General features: G+C 56.8%; 1 protein-coding gene across 1 annotated transcript; it reads right to left on the bottom strand.

The window, feature by feature from the left end:
* Positions 1 to 1,206: 1,206 nt before the first annotated feature.
* On the bottom strand, positions 1,207 to 6,874 carry INHBB (inhibin subunit beta B). Its single transcript, XM_070423487.1, has 2 exons — positions 6,427 to 6,874; positions 1,207 to 3,916 (listed from the first exon to the last, which is right to left on the bottom strand). The coding sequence occupies exons 1-2, from the start codon at positions 6,872 to 6,874 to the stop codon at positions 3,141 to 3,143; spliced, it is 1,224 nt and encodes a 407-aa protein (XP_070279588.1). The 3' UTR covers positions 1,207 to 3,140.
* Positions 6,875 to 23,584: the final 16,710 nt, after the last annotated feature.

Here is a 23,584-nt window from a genome sequence, read left to right as displayed (position 1 = left end):
CCTCGCCCGCTGCTGAGCAGTGCGGCAGGCCTGTCTAAGGGAATGTTCTTGCTTGCCCTATTAGTTTTTACACTGTCTCAAGATTGTGTGGATTAATCAATGCGCCTTCCGGGTGAGAGCCTGGCCGAGCAGCAGCTCTCTTGGTGAGGGCAAGAGGGAAAAAGACCGAGGCCAGAGCTGCCTCCTGACCCAGCCGGCTGTGAGGATATGCCCCTCCAGCTGCCTGGGGCCCCTCAGTTTCCCCATTGTTAACTGAAGGGGGTTAGATAAGCCCTAAGGTCCCCATCTGCTCCAATGTCCTAAGGCAATGACGGCGAACCTTTTGAGCTCGGCATGTCAGCATTTTGAAAAACCCTAACTTAACTCTGGTGCCGTGTCACATATAGAAATTTCTTGATATTTGCAACCATAGTAAAATAAAGACTTATATTTTTGATATTTATTTTATGTATTTAAATGCCATTTAACAAAGAAAAATCAACCAAAAAAAATGAGTTCGCGTGTCACCTCTGACACGCGTGTCATAGGTTTGCCATCACTATCCTAAGGTTTTCTGGAAAGATTACATGTGACCCCAAAAAACAAGCAGCCCCACAGGCCCTGTGGTGTCTCTGTCCGGACTGTGGGCCCTCAGGCCAGCTCTGAACCTCTCTGAGATTCGGACTCCAAACCCTGGAAAATGAAGAGCAAACCATTTCCCAGGAAAGCATGATACCAGGGCTGCATGAGAACACCTCGTGGGCACCTTAAGTCACACCTGCAGTAGCCATTGGACGACCAAAGCCCCACCACCAGTTCCAGCCCCCTCAGCCTTGTCTGGGTACCCTCTGGTGCCAGTCAGGACGTGGAGGGGGGCATGAGGTCAGGTGGGCTGCAGCCCCCCGGGTTTTACATGTCCCTCCATGGATGGGGGTTGAGCCAGCACTTTCAAATGGTGATAGATGCAGTCTTGGTGAAACATAATTCGTCTTGAGACTCGAAGAGTAAACAAATGTGTGATTCATGAATTTGCTAATTGTCCTTCATTTTGATCTCCTGCCATGTTTCCTAGACTCTCTGACTGACACCCTGCTCGTGGTGGGCCTGAGAGAGTGCCGGGAGCGAGCCAGAGGCAACTGGCATCAAAGCTGGGCACCTGGACTCACCCGCCTCCCGGCCGCCACCTCCAGCCCCTCCCCCACACACCACACAAGGCAGGAAGCCCATGACACCCAATCTTTTATTTTCTTGAACTGTACACAAATGTAAAATACTTTAACAGCCAGTCTATGGGAAAATTGTTTGGTTTTAAATTATTATGAAACAGAACCTAAGGGGAGCTTTATTAAATAAACATAAAGATGGGGATTTAAAAATACACACCTGCGTGCTACCATAGTCATTTTCACTCTACCTTCTGGGTGTGTGAGGATAGAAAAGACTCATCAAACTGAATAAACAAAATTCATTTATACCCTGAAACGTTGGCAGGCCACTCAAGGGATTGTTCAGAACGTCTACCTCATAGAAGATGGCCTCACCATCTAATAAAAATTAAAACTGATCTGTTGGCCTCTTTGGTTCCAAAATTATGTATAATACATTTAACTGTATTTTTTTTTTTGCTGCTATAAAAATAACTTCTTTTTTCAAATGGCAGTTTCTGACTAATCATGCAACTAAATCAGTGCAAACATTAAAAGCAATCATTCGCTTTAAAAAGAAGCAAAGGATTTCATTTCAAGTATAAAAAATATAAAAAGAGTCGTACGAGTCCAGTTTGTCTAGTGTGGGTCAACCCTTTAAATTGCATAGTTCACATGGCACTTGGACACCATGGGACGAGCGAGTCAGTGCTCTGGCAAGGGCCACTTCTGAACACGCGCAGATGGGCAAGTGCTATATCATGTGCATTCCGGCAGGTCTGCAAGTGCTAGGCAGGGCTGGTGGGCAGGCGAGCGGGTGGGGCCACGTCCGTGGCTAGCCCTGGTGGCCAGGACCCACACTGGCAACTTCTGCAAAGTAGCTGAAAGCCTTCCCCATCTCCCCAAGACCAGCTTAACTGTTCCCTGTCCCTTGCCCCAGCCTGAGGGGGCATCCCCACCACCACTTCGCATTTCCAGAATGCCTCCATGCCACCATTTCCTCCCTGGGCTCACCCCTTTGCCTGGGGGCGATTTCCACCTCTCCCCAGCCAGTCCTAGAGGAATATCCCCAGTGAAGGGTACAGGTTGCAATTGTTTTCTTCCCATTTAGAACAATCCAGATTTTAACTTAAAAGATCATACCTGGTAGAAAAGTCCCTTTTCAATTATACAACTGGAATGAATGACCTGTCAACTGCTAGCAATCAGTTAAAGCATCAAGTTAAGACCCTTCTCTCCCTCCCTCCCCACCCCCAACACAAGCACACATATAAGTCAGGCCAGGGACCCAAGCAACAGTCAAAGAGTCACTGCCACCGCTCCGGTCTCTGGCAGCCTGTGTGCTTTCTGGGGCTCCTTTCCGCTCTGGGAGGGAAAGGACGGGCCCCCTTGGTCCTGCAGCATGAAGGATCCATGCAGGGAGGAAGCGGCAGGAGAGGCTGAGGCACAGCAGGTCTTGCACAAGCAAAGGAGCTACGCAGCACCTCTGCCTACCCACACACTCCACACCCCCGCATCTGCTTTGCTCTTGGTGGCTTCGGTGCTCCTGTGCTCCCATGCTCCGGTGCTCCCCCCCCCCCGTGTGTGTGTGTGTGTGTGTCTTTGTGCTTTTGTGTGCTCCGAAGGCGCAATTCAGAGTGGTCGGGCCAGCTGGTGGCAATGGTGGCTGCTCACCCCATTCTCTCCAACTGACAGGCATTTGTAGCTAAGCTGCCATTTGTCACCTCATCCATTTGCTGGTATCCTGGAGGCTGCTGTGTGGGTGGCAGGATGCGTCTGGCTGTGCGTGTCTACATGTGCATTTTAAAGTATTTCATGTCAGTTGAGGGTTCTTGCTCTGCTTTTGACTGATTGCTGGATGAAGAAGTAGAAAAGTATTTCAGGCTTCACCCTGGCACCTTCTGGGCAGCCCACTAAACAATAGCACTCAACCTACCACGCACCCCCTTCCCGTAGGGGGCTGCAAGAAGCCCATCCAGGGCTGTCCTGGCGCCCCACCGCCACAGCCCCGCTGCCTCAGGCACAGCCACACTCCTCCACGATCATGTTGGGCACATCTCGCTTGACGATGTTGTACTCGTCATCGAAGTAGAGCATGGACATGGTGCTCAGCTTGGTGGGGATGCAGCAGGAGTTCACCGTGCCGGGATTCAGGCCCCGCATGCGGTACTGGTTCACCACGGCTGTGTGGAAGGAGGAGGCTGAACCTGGGACTCCGGCCAGGTAGGCTGGGCAGCTGCCCTCACAGTAGTTCCCGTAATAGCCAGTGGGCGCGATGATCCAGTCATTCCAGCCGATGAGGCGGAAGTCAATGAAGAACTGTTGCCTGCAACAGAGGTTGGTCCGGCCATCGCACTCCAGGCCCCGCTTGCGAATGCGGTGCCTGCTGTCACCCAGCCGTGCCTGCACAACCACGAAGGGCCGGTGAGACTCCTCGCTGGGGTCCACGAACACGGGCACCACAGCCAGCTCCTGGCAGCCGTCGCACTGCACGTCCAGGTTGAGTCGCCGCTCGCCCCGCTCAAACAGGGCCTGGATGGCCTCTGTGAGTGGGAAGGTGTGCCAGCCGCTGCGCTTGAGGTCTACCTTCTTCTCTACCACGTTCCACCGGTCGCCGTGGCCCTGCTCCTGGTAGTACACCTTGACCCGCACCTTTCTCCGACTGCCCTTCTCCAGGACATAGGGCAGCAGCTTCAGGTAAAGCCACAGGCTGGCCTGCACCACAAACAGGTTCTGGTTGCCTTCATTGGAGATAAAGAAGTAGAGGCGGACGCGGGAGGAGGCGAGGCCATCTGCAGGGAAGCGGGAGAGCAGGCCAAGTTAATTCAAGGAGAACACGAGGCAATGGGGGAAATGGGCTGCTGCATGGCGCTGGAATGCTCACTCGCAGCTGGAAGACGTTACTGACCAGAAATACCATTCCTCAGGCCAAGGCCTCTGGCTAGAACCTGGGAGAGGCAGGGAAAATCATTTCCCATTGAGAACCGTGGACCAGGTTGGAGCTGAATGGTCTAGGGCCTGTAAAATCCTACCTCACCTCTCCCAGGCCAGGGCTCCCTGGAGACAGGCCGTCAGGCCTCAGAGCTCCACAGAGGAACTTGTCAAGAGGCCAAGGTCTTAACAAGTTGTTAATGGTATCTGTGAAATCTAAAAAACAAAACCAGGATCACACTGAAAATTTGGGGGTAGGATGTTTCAGTAAAGTGGGGGTTTTCTGTTTTGTTTTGTTTTGTTTTTGTTAACTTAGGGCATTGCAAAATCTAGCCGAGCCACCTACTGCCTCTTTCCAGTGTTTACCTAAGCAGGGTCGGATCCAACCCCACGGGGACCTCCACAGCAAACAAGTGAGTGCTCTCATGTTTCTCACACAGGAAAGTGTGCTCTGCAGCCTGCAAAGTGCAGCCCTCGTTTCCGATTAGTTAGTTCCAAGGGACGGGAAGTTCAGCCTTGAAACTTGAGGTCCATTCCTTTGACGAGACCCGGGCTCCCCATTAATGGCACATTCAACATCTCCAAGGAAAAAGGGAGCTGGCTTATTGGTTTTCTCAATAACTCAGCTCGACAAGAAGAGCCCCAATGCCACCTCAGGGTGACTCCTCTCTCACCCCACATTTCAGCAACTCTTCTCTGACCATCTCAACTGCTTTCTTTCTTTTTCTTTTCTTTTCTTTTTTTCTTCAGGAGAACAAATAAAGCAACTGTATGGCCACGGCTGGTTTTATCAAACCTCCTACCAGTGTCTCCCCCTCCACAGCCCCTCCTCAGGCCTCCCCTGGCTCCTCTAATAACACTGACATCTGACTTTGAAATGGGGGAAAGTGCGGCCTTAGAAGCTGGTCTTGGACCAGCTGCCTGTGACCTGAATCTGTTATTTATAAGTCAAAGAGCTGGCTCCACGAAACGGACCAGAAATATAACAGCCCCCGCTGGCATTTTGTGCCACAGGGACCAAAAGGCCTCCTCGACCTTCCAGAATCACATTTCTACTCCGGGCCCCAAAGCACCTTTAATCCAAGCCCTCTAAAGGCATGTGGAGCTTCCCCACTCGGCTGGACAGCTAAAACAGCAACGCGTCTCTTTCTAAGCCCAGGCCAGCCCCGGCTGTCTCTGCTTTTCTCTACACCCGGCCATGCAAAACTTTTCATCCCTGGGCAGCACCAGTCCAGTCTGCCTGTTGCCTGGGAGGGTGGCGGCTGCCGGGGGAGGCATTTACAGCCTGGGGACACAATCGCTCCCCCATGCTAGGCTCCCTCCCCACCCCCACCCTGGCCAAACCAGGGCTTCCCCCTCTTGGACCTACTCGGGCAGTCCCCACCGAGCAAGTGGGGCTGAGCCCCAGGCACAAAAGGCAGCCGGGCTCATTGAAGTCCTGAAAAGGACAGCGAAGTTGAAAACACTTGCAGTTTAACGTGGACACAATTTTCTTCTTCTTTTAAAGTTTGGAAAGATTTTCTCTCTCTCTCTCTCTCTCTCTCTCTCTCTCTCTCTCGATTTTCATATTTAGACAGTGGTAGAAATTGGCACTCCAGGGCCACAAGAAAATTCCAGAAAGAACTCCTACCCTTTGTGAACTACAAACTCTGGGGCGAGGGGGCGAGGGAGCTGCTGCCAGGCGAGCCCAAAGGCGCGGGGCGGTCCCGGCGGGCTTTCTCTGGTAAATGATGGGACCTGTTGAGAAGCTGCCTTCCGCTCGGTTCCGGTGCCCACACAATCGGAAGAGAGGTTGCCTAGCTCTCCCTGGTGAGGCTTCAGCAATCCTGGCAAGCCCACGCCGCTGGTGATGGAAGCAGCCCGGGGCCTCTCACGCAGACACACACACACACACACACACACACACACACACTCTCTCTCTCTCTCTCTCTCTCTCTCTCTCTCTCTCTCTCACTCCTCCGGCCCACTGATATCAACAAGAACACACATCTCCAGCCACACTGCTAAGCCTACACTCCGATCGTGGGAAACAAAAACATTAAGCAATCACTAAGCAAGTGCCGCGGAGCCAGGGCCTCACGCATCTGCCAGGAGGGGGACGCGCGCCCAGAGGCGCGGGGGTCGGATTCCGCGAGCAGGGGTGGCAGGCAAGGTGTTAGCGGTGGGGGCAGGGGGAGTAGGAAGGAATCTGCTCCCTGGGTTAAGAAGACGGCAACCGGCAACCTGGACGGAGTGCACAGGGCCATGGGCGAGCGGCCGGGCCGGGAGTCCGGTACCGGAGGGCTCGCTGGCTGCTTCGGCCAGAGCGGGCAAGGAGAAGGGGGTGGGGGAGGGACCGGGCCACTCCTAGCCGCCAGCAGAACCAACCCACCTGTCTCAGCGAAGCTGATGATCTCAGAGACGCGTTCCTGGCCGTCAGCGCCCGGGCTGGCATGGCCGTCGAGGTGCGGGATCTCCACACGGCCGTCCTCGCGCACCTTGCCGGCGTGCAGCTTTCGCAGAGCCGTGACCATGGCGGCCTTGGGCACAGCGTGCGTGATGTTGGGCCGGCCCCGCATCTGCAGGCGGCTCAAGATGTGCCGCTTCACCGCCTCCAGGAAGTCGCCGTCCACCCGGCCCAGTTCCTCTGGCCTCCGGAAGCCGCCGCACGACGTGCAGGTGTCCGGTGAGCCACCCGAAGCTCCGGGCGGCGGGGGCGGCGGCGGGGCGGCGGGCGAAGGCGGGGGCGTGGGCGAGCCCCAGGCCTCCGGCCCCAGCCAGCCGGCCGCCAGCAGCAAAAGGCAGGCGGCCCTCAGCGCCCAACAGGGCAGCCCGTCCATGGTGCGCCGCTGGCGACGAGGGCGCCCGCCGCGAGGCGAGCCGAGCCGAGCGCAAGGCCGGGCTCCGGGCTCCGGGCTCCGGGCTCCGGGCGCGCCGCCCCGCCCCGCCCCCGCCCGCGCCCTCCCGGGCCTCCGCCCGCCTGCCGGGAGCGCCGCCGGCTCACAGGGGGAGGGGGCCGGCCGGGCCGCGGGGTTTCCGCGTGGCGGGGAAGGGGCGCCGAGGGTCGCGGGGACCGGAGAGGCGAGTGAGGAGGAGCGGGCGCCGGGGGGTCACTGCCGCCCGGGCGTCTCGGGGCGCCTCGGTAGCTGCAGCCTGCTCCCCATCCTCTCCGCGTCGGGGCCCCGCAGTCCCCGCTCGGATGAAGCGAAAGCGGAGGCGGCGGAGGCTGGGCTGCGGGGCAGGGAAGGTGCCCAAAGGGCCGGTGGGCGCCACTTGGCCGAGTCGGGAGCGAAGACGCCGGAGCCCCCGGAGCGGAGCGGGCGCGGCGTGGCGCGGCGCTGCGGCGGGCTCTGCGGCGGGGCCCCACGCTCGCACCTGAGCGCCTCGCTCTCGCCGCCTCCCACGGAGGAAGAGCGGCCGGTGGCGGCCACGGGCGGGTCGTCCTCGCCGCGGGCCGGCGGGCGGCAGAGCGGAGCGGAGCGAGCGCAGTGCGGGTGGCGCGGGGAGCGCGGTCCGCTCAAAGGCGCCACGGAGCCCCCGGCCGCGGGCCCTGCAGTCCTCCCGGCGCGTCACACGGCAAAGTTGTTTCCCGGCTCCCGGGGCGCCGCATCCAACCACCGGCGGGCGGGCCGGCCGCTGCGCGCTCCGCTCGGGCCTCTGCTCCGCCCGCCTCCTCGCGTCTCCCTCCCTCTCTCCGCGGGCCGGTGGGCGCGGGGCGCCTGGCGAGGAAGGCGAGGCAGAGCCGGGCCCCTCTCGCCCTGGGCTCCGCTGCCCGCCGCGGCGGCGGCGATGTCGGCTCGAGCGCCGAAAAGTCTCTCCGCGTCGCCGGGTGAGGTGCTCCCGCTTCTGCCGCTGACACTCGCCGCAGGCCGGAGAGAGCGGGCGGGGGGCGGCCGCGTCCCCGCGCCGGGCCGACACGGGTGCAGAGCAGCCGAAGAGGAGTTCTCTTTGCCCGCTCTTCTTTTACTCTCCTCGCTTTTGCTCCCAAGGGGGGGAAACCGCACGATCTCCGTAAGTGCGCGCGTTGAGATAGACGTTGGCAAAAAAAAAAAAAAAAAGGGGGGGGGGTGAGGGAGTCTCGCCCTGGCCACGCGGGAGGAGACCGTCGGTGCCTCCCCGCTCCGGCGTCCCGACGGGGGGGGGAGGGGGAAGGGGGGAGGGTGACGGTGGGGGGAAGAGGCGGAATCTGCTCAGGTCGGTGCTGCCGGCTCCCCCCACACCCCCTGTTTCCCTCCGATTTTTTCCTTTCTGCCTGAGCGAGAAGGAGGGGCCAGCCGGCCCTCCCTTCCCCCCACCCTGCAGTGCCCGGCCACTTTTACCGTCTCGGAACTTTCCCACCACGTGGGCACCCCGAACCCTCGCCCAGCTGGGCAGCCGGCGGCACCGACGGTCTCTCGGCCCAGGATCCCAGCGCTTGCCCCCGCCCCGCGGCTGGGCAGGTCCTGCCCGCGTCCCTACCGCCGCCCTCCCAGACAGAAGAGGCAGCTCTCCCACGCCCAGGCCGCCCCCGGCCCTCCGGGGTGCTCCCTCGCGGGTCTGGTGAGGCGGGATCGGGCCGCGGGGCCGGCTTCGTCGATGGCCATCGCTCCCGGGCTGCATTGCAGAGCCCTGGCCCCGTCGATGGCCATCGCTCCCGGGCTGCATTGCAGAGCCCTAGCCGGGCGCCCTGGCCTCTGGCGCACTGGGCGAGGTGAGGGACCTGCAGGCTGGAGGGCGGGGGAGGCGGCCGCTGGAGGCCTGGCTAGCTGCTGCTGCCACCGCGCCGCGGCCGCTGGCTTCGAGCCCCGAGGAACTCCTCGACTGTGCGGGGGATCCAACACCACTACCACCCACCATCCACCCACCACCCAACTGGCAAACCTTGGCCTCAGACAAACCCGGGTTCCAGTCCAGGCGCAGCCACTGCCAGCTTTGTAAGAGTGACCTCGGGTACAGCCTTCACCCTCTCTAGTCTCCCAACTCGTCTGTAAAGGGGGGACAATTACACCTATATCACACCGGCTGGTTGGGAACTCCAAAGGAGGCAACTGGGCCAAGCTCCTCGAAGAACCCAATCCTCTCTAATTCCAAGGCCGCTGTTCTCCGCCACCAGACAAGAGGCGCTGTCGTTGGAAACCGAACTCCCAGCCACATCCAGACCCCCGAGTGCAATCCGTTCCTCTGTGTTTTCTTACACCCCCACCCGGGAGTGGAGCCGCCCTCAGAGTGCAGCGCCCAGGCCAGGAACACCACCCTGCCCTCTCCCCTCCGCGGTCCAGACCCCTCACCCACCATGGCCACGGCCTGTAGCAGATGGAACTTGGAGCCCCCAAGCCGGGTGGAAAGTCATTTGGGCTTTTCTAGGGTGTTGGAATACCTATGACCACCGAGTAGGAGCTGCCATCAGCAGCATCTCAGGCCACACCGGCTACATCGGAGCTCAGCCGGACTGCAGCCTCGCTGAGGCCTGCAAATCTGGAGGCTGAGCGCCCCCTCCCTCCCAATCAGAGGAAGGACCGAAGATGCCCAGCTGCTCCCCCAAGGCAAAAATGGGGCTAGCCCGGTCTGGTTTATCAACCAGAAGGCAGAAAGAAGCAAGGTGCCAGAAAGGCCCCCGGGATGACAGACCTTCTGCCTGCGTAGGGCTTTGACCAGAGCCCAGCTCTCTGCTGCTCCCAAGCACAGCCTCTGTGCCCTTGGGTTTCCACTGCTTGCCCTGTCCCAGAGCCTGTGATCCCTGGGCAGGAAGGAAGTGCTCTGCCCTCTGGGCAGCCTGGGCGAGCCCCTTCTGCCCAGCGGCCCTGCGCCAGGCTGGACCCACCTCTGTGGTTTTGCTTGTATCTTCCACCAGGCACACGTGTTCTGGTCCTCTGTCTTTTCCCATCACCACAGCCTTCAGCTACTTGCCAAATTCTCAGCCCAATATCTCCTACTTGGTGAAACCTGCCATGGCTTTGTGCACTGAATAGTTATTTGTCAGATCAGGGCCTGGTTTTTATCTCCACACCTGCCGGTCTCCTGCCTGAGGCCTCAACTAGGCCTTGTAGGCCTGTCTGATGCCAGGCCTGGCGGAAGTTCTGGGGAGCTCTTGAACGAATGCTCCATTGGTTGGTTGATTAAATGAATGGACAAGAGACGTCATTAAGCCAGTGAAGGATTTAACACCCTTTACTCCCCAGCACAGCCCTCGCAGCTTTCCTTCCCTGCCTAGTGACAGCACTTCCTTCTGCGAGGCCCACCTGGGCCAGACAGGGCTAGGGGGAGGGAGAAGGGCTCCTCACCTTTGGGGACATCCTGTCCATTGGCCTGGTGCTGGGGAGAGGCAGAAGCCACCGCATCCTTGCTGGTCGGAGGAGGGAAGAGGAGGCTGAGAGGAAGGTCTGCATGTTGCTCCCTGGTGGCGGAGCCGTCAGCCCCGCTGCCGGTCGTCTGCTGGGAGGGAACTGGGTCAAGCGGTCGTCAGAAACCATCTGCTCGAGAAGCCGGGATTACCGCCCTCCGCTGATCCCCCGCCTGTGGGAGCTAAGGGTGTAAATTGAGTTCTTCCAGATCACCTTGTGCTTTGGTGCGGGGAGCCCCCGTCCCCTGTGGAAGGGCAAGGACCTGTTCCTGTTGCTTCGAAGCTTCATTTAGCACCGGGCTCAGTTCTCCTTGTACTGGTGACCTCAGCCTTCAATCTCAGCCAGGGATGTGACTGCACCTGTCAGTTTTGAACACAGTAATGGACATCAATGCTGCCGCTAACGCCCTGGACATGGGCTCCAGGCCGGGCCACCACACCCACAGTGCCGGCTCCCCACCGCCTTCCAGGAGCACAGGCCCAGTGGGGAAGGCAGGAAGAAACATGACATTGTGGATGTGGGGGCACGGACCACGGAGAAGGCTTCCTCGGGGAGCTCAGAGCACTTGCTCTTACAAGTTTTTTGGCATCACCCATAGGTAAGTGTCAGTTTGCGGAGGATGAAAATGTCCAAAGTGACGAAGCAAACCATAAGAATGAGCCTCGTTTGCCAAGAGTTGAGAACTCAGGTACCGTTCCTGGCGACATGGCGTCTGCAGAGTGTGGGGTGAAGAGGAGTCCTTCTCCCATCAGTGGGCGCTCACGGCCTGTTTGGCAGAGCTGGTTGGCTCGGGACCTGCTGTTGCCTTTGGCACCACTGTCCCAGAAGCTGCTGTTGCCAATCACCGCCACCCATCGCGCCCCTCCGGAACAGCTCACTGAATGGAAGGAGCTTCTTACCAGACCAGGTGAGCTGTCCTACCCACCTGGCAGCCCAAGGCACGGAGAGGGACAAGCCGGGAGCCAGGTGTGAAGGAGGATCCAGCGGAGGGGGCCCCGAAGGGCAAGGGGCCAACCTGACCTTGTAAAAGCCCAGACACCAATGCCTCAAGTGCTGCCTGGTTACAGCAGTTGAGGTTACAGAGGCAAGTCCTTGAGAAAGTGGGCATGAGAGTGTCATTTTGATAAGACGGCGTATTTCTCACCAGGGCAGCTGGATGGTGCCCATCTTTTGAGGGCCTGACAGCCCCCCCATCCTTAAGTCCCGCCGAGGCCTCAGCAAGGATGCCTGTCATCCCTGAATCTCCTGAGCTCCTGGGACTGTCTAGGCCAATGATGGCGAACCTTTTGAGCTCGGCGTGTCAGCATTTTGAAAAACCCTAACTTAACTCTGGTGCCGTGTCACATATAGAAATTTTTTGATATTTGCAACCATAGTAAAACAAAGACGTATATTTTTGATATTTATTTTATATATTTAAAGGCCATTTAACAAAGAAAAATCAACCAAAAAAATGAGTTCGCGTGTCACCTCTGACACGAGTGTCATAGGTTCGCCATCACTGGTCTATGCTATTCATCTGTAGCCGCCCAGCCCCGGCACGGTGCCTGCTCAGGGAATGCCTCTGGACTGAAGTCAGTCATCACACGTACCGAGGAAGGAGCTGAGGCACCCATATGCAGCAGGGTCCGTGGCCTGGGGTTCGAATGCAGACTCCTGAGTTCGATCAGCCCCGCACAGCAGGCCGTGTGTGCTCTCTGCAGCCTCCCGCCAGGCGTCGCCTGCTGACACAGCACGTCGCACCCTGTGCTCCCATGCTACTCCTAAACCAGGCTTCACCACAAACTCTCCTGAGGGGCTTCTCGTCGAGTCATTCTTTTTAAGCTGAATCCCTCATCTCCAGAACCCCAAAAACCTATTTTTTGTTAGCAAGAACCATACAAATCATTGTTGTCCTGGCTCCATTCTCCATCAGACCAAGGCGCTGGATAGAAGCTGGCTGAGGGGCCTGGGGAACCCTCCTCCCCTCACTGAGGAAGGGCTAGGCCAGGGGTGCTGGAGGCTGTGCAGGGATAGGACTTAACATGTTTGAAGACTCAGGAAATATTTCAACAGCAGGCCCTATAGGGACACCTGTCCACGCTGATGTTTTCTGGACAAATAAAGACACGGAATACAGCTTTTGGTAAGTGGTTATTGTCTCACTTCAGATTGCTAATCACAAACTGTTCCTCACACAGAATTCCTTCCCATTTATTCAATAACCATGCTGAACTAGTTGCTGGGGATATATCAGTCATGTGTTAAAAAGTCCCTGACCCTTAGTACCGCCCCTTTCCCCATAGTCTCCTGGGGAGACCAACACCAACAGGCATGGCTCAGGGAGCTAACTGGGACCGTGCTGTCCACGGGGAGCAAGCAGCTCCGGTGCCTGCCAGGAGCCTCGGGGGAGGCAGTGGATTGGAATCAGCCTTGAAGCCGGAGGAGGCATTTTGCAGATGGACATGAGAGAGGGAGGGTCACCCGGGAGAGGAGCACACGTGTGAGAACATGGTCTAGGTGAGGAATGAGGGCAGGTCCAGTGCAGCTAGGCCCGGAGGGACCTGGTCAGACCAGAAGGGGTGTGAAGGCCAGGAGGGCATGTGACCCCTTGAAAGAGGGTTTTGGGAGGCCAGTGGCAGCAGGGCAACAGCTGAGCGACCCAGCCCATCGGGGAGATCAGGTGGGAGCTGTGAGGACCCAGGAAGGCAGGGAAGGAGGCACTCCGCCCCTCGGGCAGCTAACAGGAGGTGGGGGGGGGGAGCTGAGCAGGAAGAGTGTAGCACCCCACCCCATTTCTGTGATGAGTGGTCCTGTATGCAGCTCCGGGATGCCCACATGTGGCACGAACCTCGGGAGCTGGTTATTTTGCATCCAACAAAGGAAAAGTGGAGCATTTTGAAGGTTTCTTTGCTTTGAGTCTCCAAATACAACTGTGTCCACTTTGGGAACACCTGGGCCCAAACACCAAACTCCTCTTAATTTGCGTTCCCTGGTCTTCAGCTGTTCTTGAACTTCAGAGCCGACCTTCGCATCTAAGTCTCAGAGGATGAGACGTGGCCTAGCTACCCAGTGAGCCACCAGCAAAGAAAAACTCCCAGCTGACCTAAGGTCGCATTCCTTAGGTTCCACTGTGTGACCAGGACAGCATGGAAAAGTCAAGGAAACTGCTGCAGACAGGAATAGACAAGATATCCTTTATGCTGTGTAAACAAACTCAGTGAACGTGTCAGTCCATTTATGTATATGAAAGCTGAGGACTTGTGTCCCCCATGGGTCCCCCATGTACCTGTGTCCCCCATGTCCCTACGGATCAGTACCTGGGAGACTCCCACAGTCACATAGCTCAGAAAGAGAGCCAGCATCGCATTATGCTCTACTAAAGTTCCCCTGTCCTTACATAAAACTCTAATTTTCAAATCAGTAAACTGGTCTCTATCTTCACATTGGATGGAACTCTGCAAGGGAACACTGTGGTTATAAAAGAAGAAACCAGAGCCATTGCCAGATTCATCTCCCCCACAGTCCAGGCCTATGGACAGGCTCCTACGCTGGCTGCATTGACTTCAGGGCCTCTCGTTGTTGTGCCCTGTCTCTCTGGCCCTGCCCTCGGGCATGGCAGGCACACTTGTTCCCACTGCCCTCTCTTGCCAGTGATCCCTCTGGCGTCCCCACACCCAGGCCCTGTGAGTCGGGTGCTGATCCCAGAAAGGAGGCACTTGTCACACACCTGCGGGGCCGCAGACCTGAGTTCGGTCAGAGCCCTCCTCCCCTGTGCATTAGATTATGGGATGAAATGCTGGAGGGAAAAAAGAAGGAAAGAGAAGGACCGGATTTTTGCTTAATGGATAAATGTGTTTATAGCTCATAGGAGACCCCACTGCAAAGGGGTACTGTGCTTTAGCTCTGGCCTATTGGGGGACAAATACCAACTGTGCACTCTTCTTTTATGATTATTGATTTTCAGAGAGAGAGGGAAAGGAGTGTGTACTCACTCTTTAAGTTGTAAAGATTCCCAGTCAGTCCATGTGAGCCCCCCCAATGGAACCGTGAGCAGAGGCCAGGCTACAGGCGGAACCCTGGGGCCCCACTCCCGGCGGTGCTGTCTGCCCAGACTATTTTCATGCAAGCTGGTCTCACACCAGGGATTTAAGGATTTGCTCTTAAAAGGTGTAAAAACCTTTCCAAAAGAAGAATGAGGAAAAGAAAGATATGAGGATAGATCCATAAAGAATAAGCATCTTGAGGAAGAACTACAAACATTCCACTTCATCTCCCTTAGAATGGCTGATGCTTTCCATACCCCCACAAGCTCCTACTGATTCAGAAATAGCAGCACAGAGCAAAGAAATTTAATTACAAATAAAAGAATTTGCCAATGCCGTGGCTTTTATCAAGGACGCAGGTACTAAAAAACTTATCGGCTGACATTTACTAGTCAGAAGAATCTAAGAATATGCAATATTATAGCCTCTGTTTATAACAATGTGTACCTGGGATCAACTGTTGTTTCCCTGAGCTCAACTAACACGACTCCTCTCTTATTGAGTGTGCACACTGACACACTCACGTCTCTTGCACATGCTGGGGATGACAAACCCTGGGCAGCCACAGGGCAGATTCTGGTTTCAGGGCCCCTCGGCATCACCTGCAGCCCTTCCTGATGCCTCCATCTGTTGTTCAGGAAGTGTTCTTGTATTCACCCTGCAGGCAAGGAGGACCTGGGAGGGCAGGACTGGGTTGCGGGCATCGAGCGGGTTGCGGGCTGTGGCACTGTCCTGCCTTCAGCTCAGTTAGCCGAGAGGCCAGGCCCCAGCCAGCAGGCGCTCAGACACACAGAAGGTGGTGTGATGTCAGGAGCCCCCGGGTCTATGGGATTTGCACATGGGGGCTAGAAGAGAGGAGCTGGGAGGAGAGCCTGCTGAGGCAGGGCTGAGGGCTGGAGCAGCCCTGGAAGGGGTAGGGCAGAGCCGGTCAGGGTCAGGAGCGGCGTCTGTCAGGGGCCTTCCAGACAGCAGACTCCCAGTGAGCCAGCGAGAGCAGTCAGGGTGGCAGAGCAGAGACCACGGAGCAGGTCACGGTGACTTCCCAGGGCCACACCAGCCCACACCAGCCCGGAGCTACTTTCTCTGCTCTGCTCTGCTCTTACACGCCAGGAGAGACCCAAGGGAGCTTAAGCGCCGTCATCTGGGGGGTTCTTTACATGCAGTGAAACCTAATGTGAACTCATGGGGGAGACTTGCTGCTGAGAGGGGTGACCACCTCGTTAGGGAGCAGGAGGAAAAAGAAGACAGGGAGGTGGAAGAAAAGCCAGGATGGGGTGGTGTCACACAGCCAGAGGGGCTACAGAGCAGGGTGAGCAAGGGTGCCTAGTGCTGCGAATGGTCCCAGCAGGAGGCTGGAGAGGGCGCTGAGGTGCAGCCTGGACAGGGAGGCGAGAGGCCTCTGAAGGAACAAACTGCCCAGGGCAAAGGGAGTTGGGAAGAGGCAAAGGGCACCCAGCCAGATGGGGTGCAGAGCCTCAAGGGGCGGGGAAGGTCTCTTCACAGGCAGCCCTCACGAGTGGGAGCCAGGGATGGCTGACATCCCCCAGTGGAGGCAAGCTAACTGCATGGGCGCTCTGCAGGCCAGTCCTTAAGCCCAACGCAGGGACAAGGCCCCAGGCCCCGGGTACCTTAGACTGAAAGGTAGAAATGGGGACCCAAACTAAAGCCGGCCGATGAAACCAAAGTCGGGGCACATGGGATGGTGGTGGGTCTGAGATGGTCCATGAAAGAACTTAATTCAAGGGACTGGGCGTGTGTGTGTGTGTGTGTGTGTGTGTGTGTGTACTTATGCTTTAAGGTGTAAGTGCATTGGGTATGGGTCTATGTGTGTGTTAATGTGTGTGTTGGGAGGGTATGTTTTGGGGGTACATGGTAGTGCTTGTATTGGGGTGTGTGTGTGTTAGAACATGTATAAGTTGAGGCGTATGTGTTGTGTGGTGTGTGTTTTGGGTATGTGTGTTGGGATGTATGTGCTTGGGTATGTGTATATGTATGTTCAGGTGTGTGTTGGGGGTGTTGCAGAATGGTCCCTGGCAGGTGTGAGCATGGGTGGTGATGGTGGTAGGGGCGTGTGGACCTAAATACAGGAACACAGTGACCCGCCTCAGATGCTTTCCCCAATTAAGATTAGGAGCAAGGGGAAGAATGTTAAAGCCCTTTGCCTCCCTCCAAAAACGTACTGCTGACTCCAGGAGAGACGGGCAGAACTCACAGGAGTTTGTGACTGGGCGGAGGAAGAGGGAAAGAATGTCAAGAGAGGCAGGTGTCCGGCACTGGGTCCGAGTCCCCCTGACGCTGGACATTAGAGACAGGTCCTTTGTGCTGGTGGCAGGGCCACGGCCCCATCCCCTGGACCCACTGGTCGGAAAGCTGCAGACTTGCCCAGCACACTTGCTTCTCCTGCCTCCCCACGGCCCGGAAAAGAACATGTGCCCCCAGTCGCCCTGGGATGATGCCCCGGAAACATCAGGAAAACGTGGGCTGCAGCCTTTCCTCCACCAGAGGTTCCAAGGAGCCGCGAGAAGCCAGGGGCTCTCCCAGAACTGCCCAGGGGCCTGTGTCCTGAGAGGGGAGGGGATGGGGGCGCTGTGTGGGCAGCACCCTGGCCTGACTGCTCCTAGCAGCTTCGACCAGGAGGCTGCGCCTGGGGGAGAGTGGGGGGGCGGGGATGCGCTGCTTTTGGCCACAGGTGCACCCCATGGGACGTGCAGGCTGCTGTGCTGTGGCTCCTTGCGGGTCCAGCAGGAAGAATCACTCTTCAATTAGTCAACAGTCAACCCTGTTGTACGACCTCGCTCCTCAGCTCTGACCTTTCTCAGTGCTTCTCCACGGTCCTGTCCGGGAAGTAGTTCAGAGCCCTCGCGATCCCTCGGGCCTCTCACCCAGCCCTGGCGTCCCGGCTCCGACAGGGCCCCTGCCTGCGCCCACCACTCTCTCCACCAGCCACTGAGAACCGCTTCAGTGGCCCAGGCAGGCTATGCATCTCAGCGGTGACAATCCTCCTGGCTCCCCTGAGACAGAGGGGTCCCTGGGACGTGGAACTTTCCATGACAAAACTGGAACCTTCCTGACTAACCGGGAGGTGTGTCACACTGCATACTTGGCCCCTTCACATCTTGATTTATGCCGTTAGCCCTCCCTTCCCCTCAACCTTGTCTACCAGGAAAATGCTCTACTCTGCCCACACTGCACTCAAGCCCACTGCCCCTGGAACCTTCTCCTAACCAGTCCTGCCCCCAGCAGCACCAGAGCACCTGCCGAGAGTCCCGTTGCCGTCCTGGGGGCCGCACAGAGCCCAGCACAGCAGGCCAGCACTTTCCTGACTGGCGAGCCCAGCTGGCTGCCCTGCCAGCTGCACTGCGCGGCCAGAGGATGGGAGCTGGGGGTCCCCGGGGCCTTCACGAAGCCCAGCGGCCATGGTGTTTGCTCAATTATTTTTAAATGTGGGGGTGGGGAAGGGATTCGGTGTTGTGTGGCAATACTCAGGATAAATTCCTACACAATCTCTGAAAAGCCATCTCATTCATTTGACAAATCCTTCCTAAGTACCTATCATACTTCAGGCCCAAGAGATATGGCAGCAAACCAGACAGTCAAAATCTCTGTCCTCACAGGACTATAATCTAAGGGCAAAACAGACAATAACTATGTCTTTAAAAGTAAATAATTTCAAGGAGTGAAAAGTGCCATGAATTTTTTTTAAAAGGACATTAACAGAAAGCTGACTGGGTAGCCTCTCCCAGGAGGTAAGCAAAAGGCAAGGTGGAGGAGTCCCGGACCTGAGGGGGGTGGGAAGGGGGCTCCGCGCGGGAACCACGCGAATAGTGTTCAAGGCACAGAGAGGGCCAGTGGTATGGGAACACGGGAAAGCAGGCGGGGAGGAGCTGAAGAAGGTGGGAGACAGCTAGGCCAGGTCACACTGAGCTCTGTGAGTTCTGCTTCAGGATCAGACCCAGCCTTGGCGGCTCACACGAGGTATTGCTTACGTAGGAAAGCTCAAAATTAGCAATTCCAAGCCCGGTACAATGGCTATATGGTTATCAGGGACTCATGCTCCTTCTGTCTTTCTTAACATGAAGTTTCCCTCATCAAGACTGCTTCATAATCACAAAACGGCTGTTAACGTACATCCATCACATCTCCATTTCAAGCAGGGGGCGGAGGTGGGAAGAAAGTGCAAGAGCAAAAGCGTGCATCCTCTTAGCTGAGCCGGCTTGTTGAAAGGATAATCCCCAAAGCCCTGCTCGACAACCCTGCCCTCATCTCATTGGCCACCCCTTGAAGTAATGGAGGCTGGAAAATATAAACACTGAGCTGAGCGCCACCCTGTTCCAAACAAACAAGAGTTCAGTCCGTGAGTTAGAAATACAGAGTAAATGTGTGCGGGCCGTAGGGTGTGGCAAGGAACCGGGCTGTCCTGAGTGCGATGGGAAGCTTTAGGGGGCTGTCAGGGGTTGCTCTGACCTGGCTCACTCCGTGAGAAGAGCAGTCCCGCTGTGGGTGGAGAATGAAGTGTAGATGGGACAAGGGGAGCAGGGAGATGGGTTAGGTGTGTTGCCTTAATCCAGGGGAGAGATGATGGTGGCTGGGTAGCATTTCAGCAGCAAAGGTGGTGGCAAGTGGCTGGATGGGCCTCCATTTGGGAGCTGGTGCTGACAAGACTTGCTGGTGGATGTTGCATGAAGAAAAGAGAGAATTAAGAGAATGGGTCCCCCCCGCCCCCCCGCCACACACACACAAAGAGAACGGATCCCAGGTTTGGCGCTGAGCAACCAAGAAGATATGGTGCCATCTATGGAGATGGGGGGGGGGTGGTGAGAAGAGGAGCAGAAGCAATAAAAAGTTCTGCTTGAACATGTTGATTTTGAGGGGTCCCTGGGTCACCAGTAAGAGCTGCTACATAGGTAGTCGGAGTAAGTTTGGGGTCCAGGGCAGAGGTCACACAAATATGGGAGCCTCCAGCCTATAGATGGTATTGAAAGGCAGGGTGAGATGAATTCAGCAGGGAGAGGGTGTCAAAGGGAGGAAAGGGGGGCCAAGGATGAGCCCTGGGCGACTTTGGCCTTGAGAGGTGGGGGAGTCAGCAAAGGAGGCTGGAGACCACCAGTGACGGAGAGAACCAGGCCAGTGCAATGGACGGAGCAGGAGCAAGGACAGGGGCTGTGAGCGCCTAGCACAGTGAGAGCAGAGAACTACCCAGATTTTGACAACGGTGGTTGCCAGCCAACCTGGTTAAGATCCAAATGCCATTTCGGCAGTGTGGAGGGGAGGCGGGACTTGGAAAGAATAGTTGATGAACAAATGGACCATCTGGGAAACTTCCCAACGGTGTCACGTCCCTGTGGGGGAAAGTAGAGCTGGGGTGGAGCTAGAGGGACAGGAGATCCCCAGAGGGCTCCCCCACCTTCCAGTCCAATGGCCAGCATCATCCCAGGCAGCAAGTGGGCTCCACCCCTGCTCTGCAGGGTTTCCGCAGAAGGTGGCCCCAAACAAGCAAGAGGTCAGGCGTGGGTCTAACGGTCAGACCTGACCAGAGGACCTCCCTGTCGCTGTAGGAGTCATTTCAGGGCCACTGTCCCTGTGCTGGCACCGTCGCCTGCAGCGACTGTTTTCTGGAGCTGCTCACTCTCTGGGGCGCAAAGAACTTTGATCCCTCTTGTCTCTTTCTGGCTTTCAATTGGGTGCCCCTGAGTTGGGGAGATGGTGTTGGAGAGTCACTGCCTCATAGTCACCTGGATTTCCTGGGGCCTCTGTCTAAACTCCCTCTGGTGCCTGCCTGTTCCCCTCTCCCTGGGTTTTAGAGGAGAGGGCTATGCTGGGATGAGGGGCCAGAGTTTTATGTTATCTTAACTCACTTATAGAAATTCTCAAATGCAGGCTGGAATAGAGAGAAAGTGTCTCCCCCCTCCACCCCGCCCCCCCCCAGGCAGTAGTAGGTGTGTGGGAAGGGGGTCCCTGGCCCTGGAATTCGTTCTGCCAGCTGCCTCCGGTGGTGTTTTTCAAGCTGCAGGTTGTCAAACGTGGGTGAATCCTGAGTCCAAATTTGGTGCATTAGGACCTTCACTTTTTAATGCAACAAAAAGGAATGGACTATAAAATAACGGGCAATCACACAAAATGGCGAATACTATTTCAGGACCCCTGTCTCAGTGACATCTCTGTTTATATGCTCGTGCACATGCGTGTTCCAGGCTGCAGTGTCGAGTGGATTCGTTACACTGAGTTTGAGGTCCAAAGAGGTGAAAGCACTGCCTGCTAGGCCTTCCCCCCAGCCCACTCCACCCCCCACCCCCCTCCCCCGGTCCCACACCCCCGAGGTGGCGGCCTCAGCGCAGCAGCCCGGCTGGGCGGGCACCACTCTGCCTGGAGCAGTTGTTTCTGCTCTAGCGGGAACCTGTGTCATGATGGACGTGTTGGGCAAACAGTACACCCCGGTGTGGACACGTGATCTACATTTATTTGGGGTGACATCTAGTGCAGTTGAACACAGCCAAACGAGAAGGCGCTGCTTCCACTCCTTCGTCCTGCCGAGTGACTGACAGCGACACCGAAGCCAAAGGCAGCCCGGCCAGCAGGTGGACAGACCAGTGGTCCGCAGCCGGGCTCCGCACTAGGAGTGTTCGGGGCGTCCCACCCCCAAAGGTCCTGATGAAATTAGGGTCGGATGCTGGCACCTGGGCTTTACAGTTGATTCCCATGCAGGGCCAGCCTGAGGACCCCTGGCCCCCGAGCTCGGCTCAGTAGCTGAGATGCCGGAAGCACCCACTTTCCTTCGGCAGCAGGACAGATGTGCTGGGTGGCTTGTGTCCAAGGCTGCTGGTGCCCCTGGGTGCGGCAGGACGCGGCACCAGGCCTGTCAGCTCCCAGCCCGCCCTCAAAGGGGTCACACTTGGGCCAGTCGTTCTGTCCTCTCCGCCTCGTGCCCAGAGACCGAGTGCATGCCTGTGGGTGGAGGCAGCCAGCTTGCACGCCCAGCTCCACGCCGGGCCGAGGGAGCATTCACTTCCCACTGTGCCCTGAAAGTCCTCCAACACCGGACACACTTACCCGCGATGCATCTTCCTGGAGGCAGGTGGGTGTGTTTCCTTCAGGACTCGGCTCCTCCCAACCTACCCTGTCCCTACCCCCTCCTTCGAGTGCCTGTCCCCACCCACCCCCAAGTATTAGAGGAAGAAAGTGCCTACGCAAAGGTCTCAGGGACCAGGATTTTCAGTTCTTTAACTCGCTTACAGGACTTCTGAAGCACAGACAAGAATAGAGAGACTCGCACAATGAGCCCTGCACCATCGCCCGGCTTCAGTGGTCCCTATCTGTTTGCATTGCCCCCCCCCCATGTCAGACCCTCTCCACCTGTGTGCGTCCCCAAGCACTGGGCTCAGAGACTAACACGCGTGACGTATGGAGCCCCCTGTGAGCCGGCAGCAGCGGAGGCACTCCGCTCAAGCCCGCTGACGTCCACATCGGAGCTGGTAGGGGGTGTGAGCGGGTCCTGGTCTGTCTTCAGACAAGCTGCTGGGGAATTCCCAGATCCTTACTGGTTTGGGACATGTTCACCACTCAGGGCCCCGGGTCGATACTGCACTGGCCGTTCACCTTAGGAAACATAAAATCACCCCAAACCCATGGGCACCTTGCCATGAGATGAAAATACCTCCGAAGTCTGGTGGGTTTTCTTGGGGGGGGGGGGGGCAGGGGAAGGGTTGCAAAATGATTCATTTCAAACTTGAGTGGCTTTGTCCAGGGTTTGCTCAATCCCGGGCTAACGGCTCAACTATCTGAACTCTAAACCAAAATAAACACAGCTCTGAAGTTAAACAATGTTATTACATCAAGGCTGATGTAATGGTTCCAAACCATGAGAAAATAATATTCCGGCATAATGGGGCCCTCTGTTCAGCCAGAGTGAAGGCTGGGCCGCTGGCTGCTTGACAGCTGGAATTCGGCGTTTTCTATCATTGTTAAGCTGGGTGTGTGTGTAAGTGTGTGTGACCTACTTAACAATGTTTTAGTAATTGTGGTGTGAAAGAGTATAGATAGATATTAAAATATAATTGAGGGGTGCAGAGCAGGTCCCTGGACCAACACAAAGAAAGTTCCAGAATGATCATCCCCTGTCTGCCACACCCCAGGAGCCCCTCCCAGACCCAGCTTCCCACAGAATGACATTTAGGATTCCAATGGCCCTCCAGGAGGTCGCTGTTCAAAGAGTGGAGGAAGGTCAAGAAGGTTCAAAGGCTACTTCACTTGAAAGACAACTTCCAAATAAAAGGGAAGTTGTGCAGGTAGCTCTCTGCACATGGCCCTCGACACCCTTGGCATCCACAGACAGACGACAGGACACCCTTGGCATCCACAGACAGACGACAGGACACCCTTGGCATCCACAGACAGATGACAGGACACCCTTGGCATCCACAGACAGACGACAGGACACCCTTGGCATCCACAGACAGACGACAGGCTGGCCCCACACCAAGCTGAGCTGAGCAGGATACTGGCTGTAAAGGACAGACCACCTGGTTGACACTCTGCACCCATGGCTTAGGCCCACAGCTCCCAGGCTCATGCTGGCCCTGCCCCCTAGCTTGGAGGGCGTGGCGCCCAGGCTCTGGCTCCCTTACACCTTCACAGGCTCATGCCAGGCTGGCGGTGCCTGGGAGCGTGCCCCCTGCCTCCCAACCTGGTCAGAGGCTGATGTAGAAGAATGTTGACAAAGTCACAGGTCTAAGGAATATAAATGCCTAATCACTATGTTGTACACCTGAAACTAATGTAATATTGTATGTCAACTATAATTTAAAAATAAATTTTACAAAATCACAGGTCCCAGTGCCAACAGTCAGCCTCTGTGTTTCCTTGGTCATGTGACTTGTGGTCTTGCATCCCAACTCCCCATCCACAGAGCAGCAGCTCTGAAGGGCCCGCCGTCCTGTGCAGGCACCGTCCACCGTGGGGGAAGCCAGTGCAAAGTGGTCCATTCAAGTTCCCAAGTCAGAGAACTCTGCCTACCAGTGGAGTCTGAGTCCTTCCCACTCCAGGCTTTTGTTTGATGGGGGACGGGGGAGTGTTTCTTTACATATCTGTTATCAACCTGTAGAACTCAGAGCCAGCCTCTGCCCCAGGCCCATGGGCTCCTCAGTCAAATCAGGCTGAGGCATGCTGGGGACAAACATTCATTGTGTCATATCTCATTGAATCCTCACCG

The sequence above is a fragment of the Myotis yumanensis genome, unplaced genomic scaffold, assembly GCF_028538775.1.
Source record: "Myotis yumanensis isolate MYYU_CA2020_CCGP unplaced genomic scaffold, mMyoYum1.0.hap1 SCAF_8, whole genome shotgun sequence".
Classification (NCBI taxonomy): Eukaryota; Metazoa; Chordata; class Mammalia; order Chiroptera; family Vespertilionidae; genus Myotis; species Myotis yumanensis.
This window is presented reverse-complemented; position numbering and strand designations above follow the sequence as displayed.

Bases quoted from the DNA above. Each gene is read 5' to 3' on its own strand.
- INHBB (XM_070423487.1), bottom strand. From the start codon at position 6,874: ATGGACGGGCTGCCCTGTTGGGCGCTGAGGGCCGCCTGCCTTTTGCTG. The intron at 3,917-6,426 runs GTGGGTTGGTTC...GCTTCCCTGCAG, and splicing joins CATCAGCTTCGCTGAGACAG to ATGGCCTCGCCTCCTCCCGC.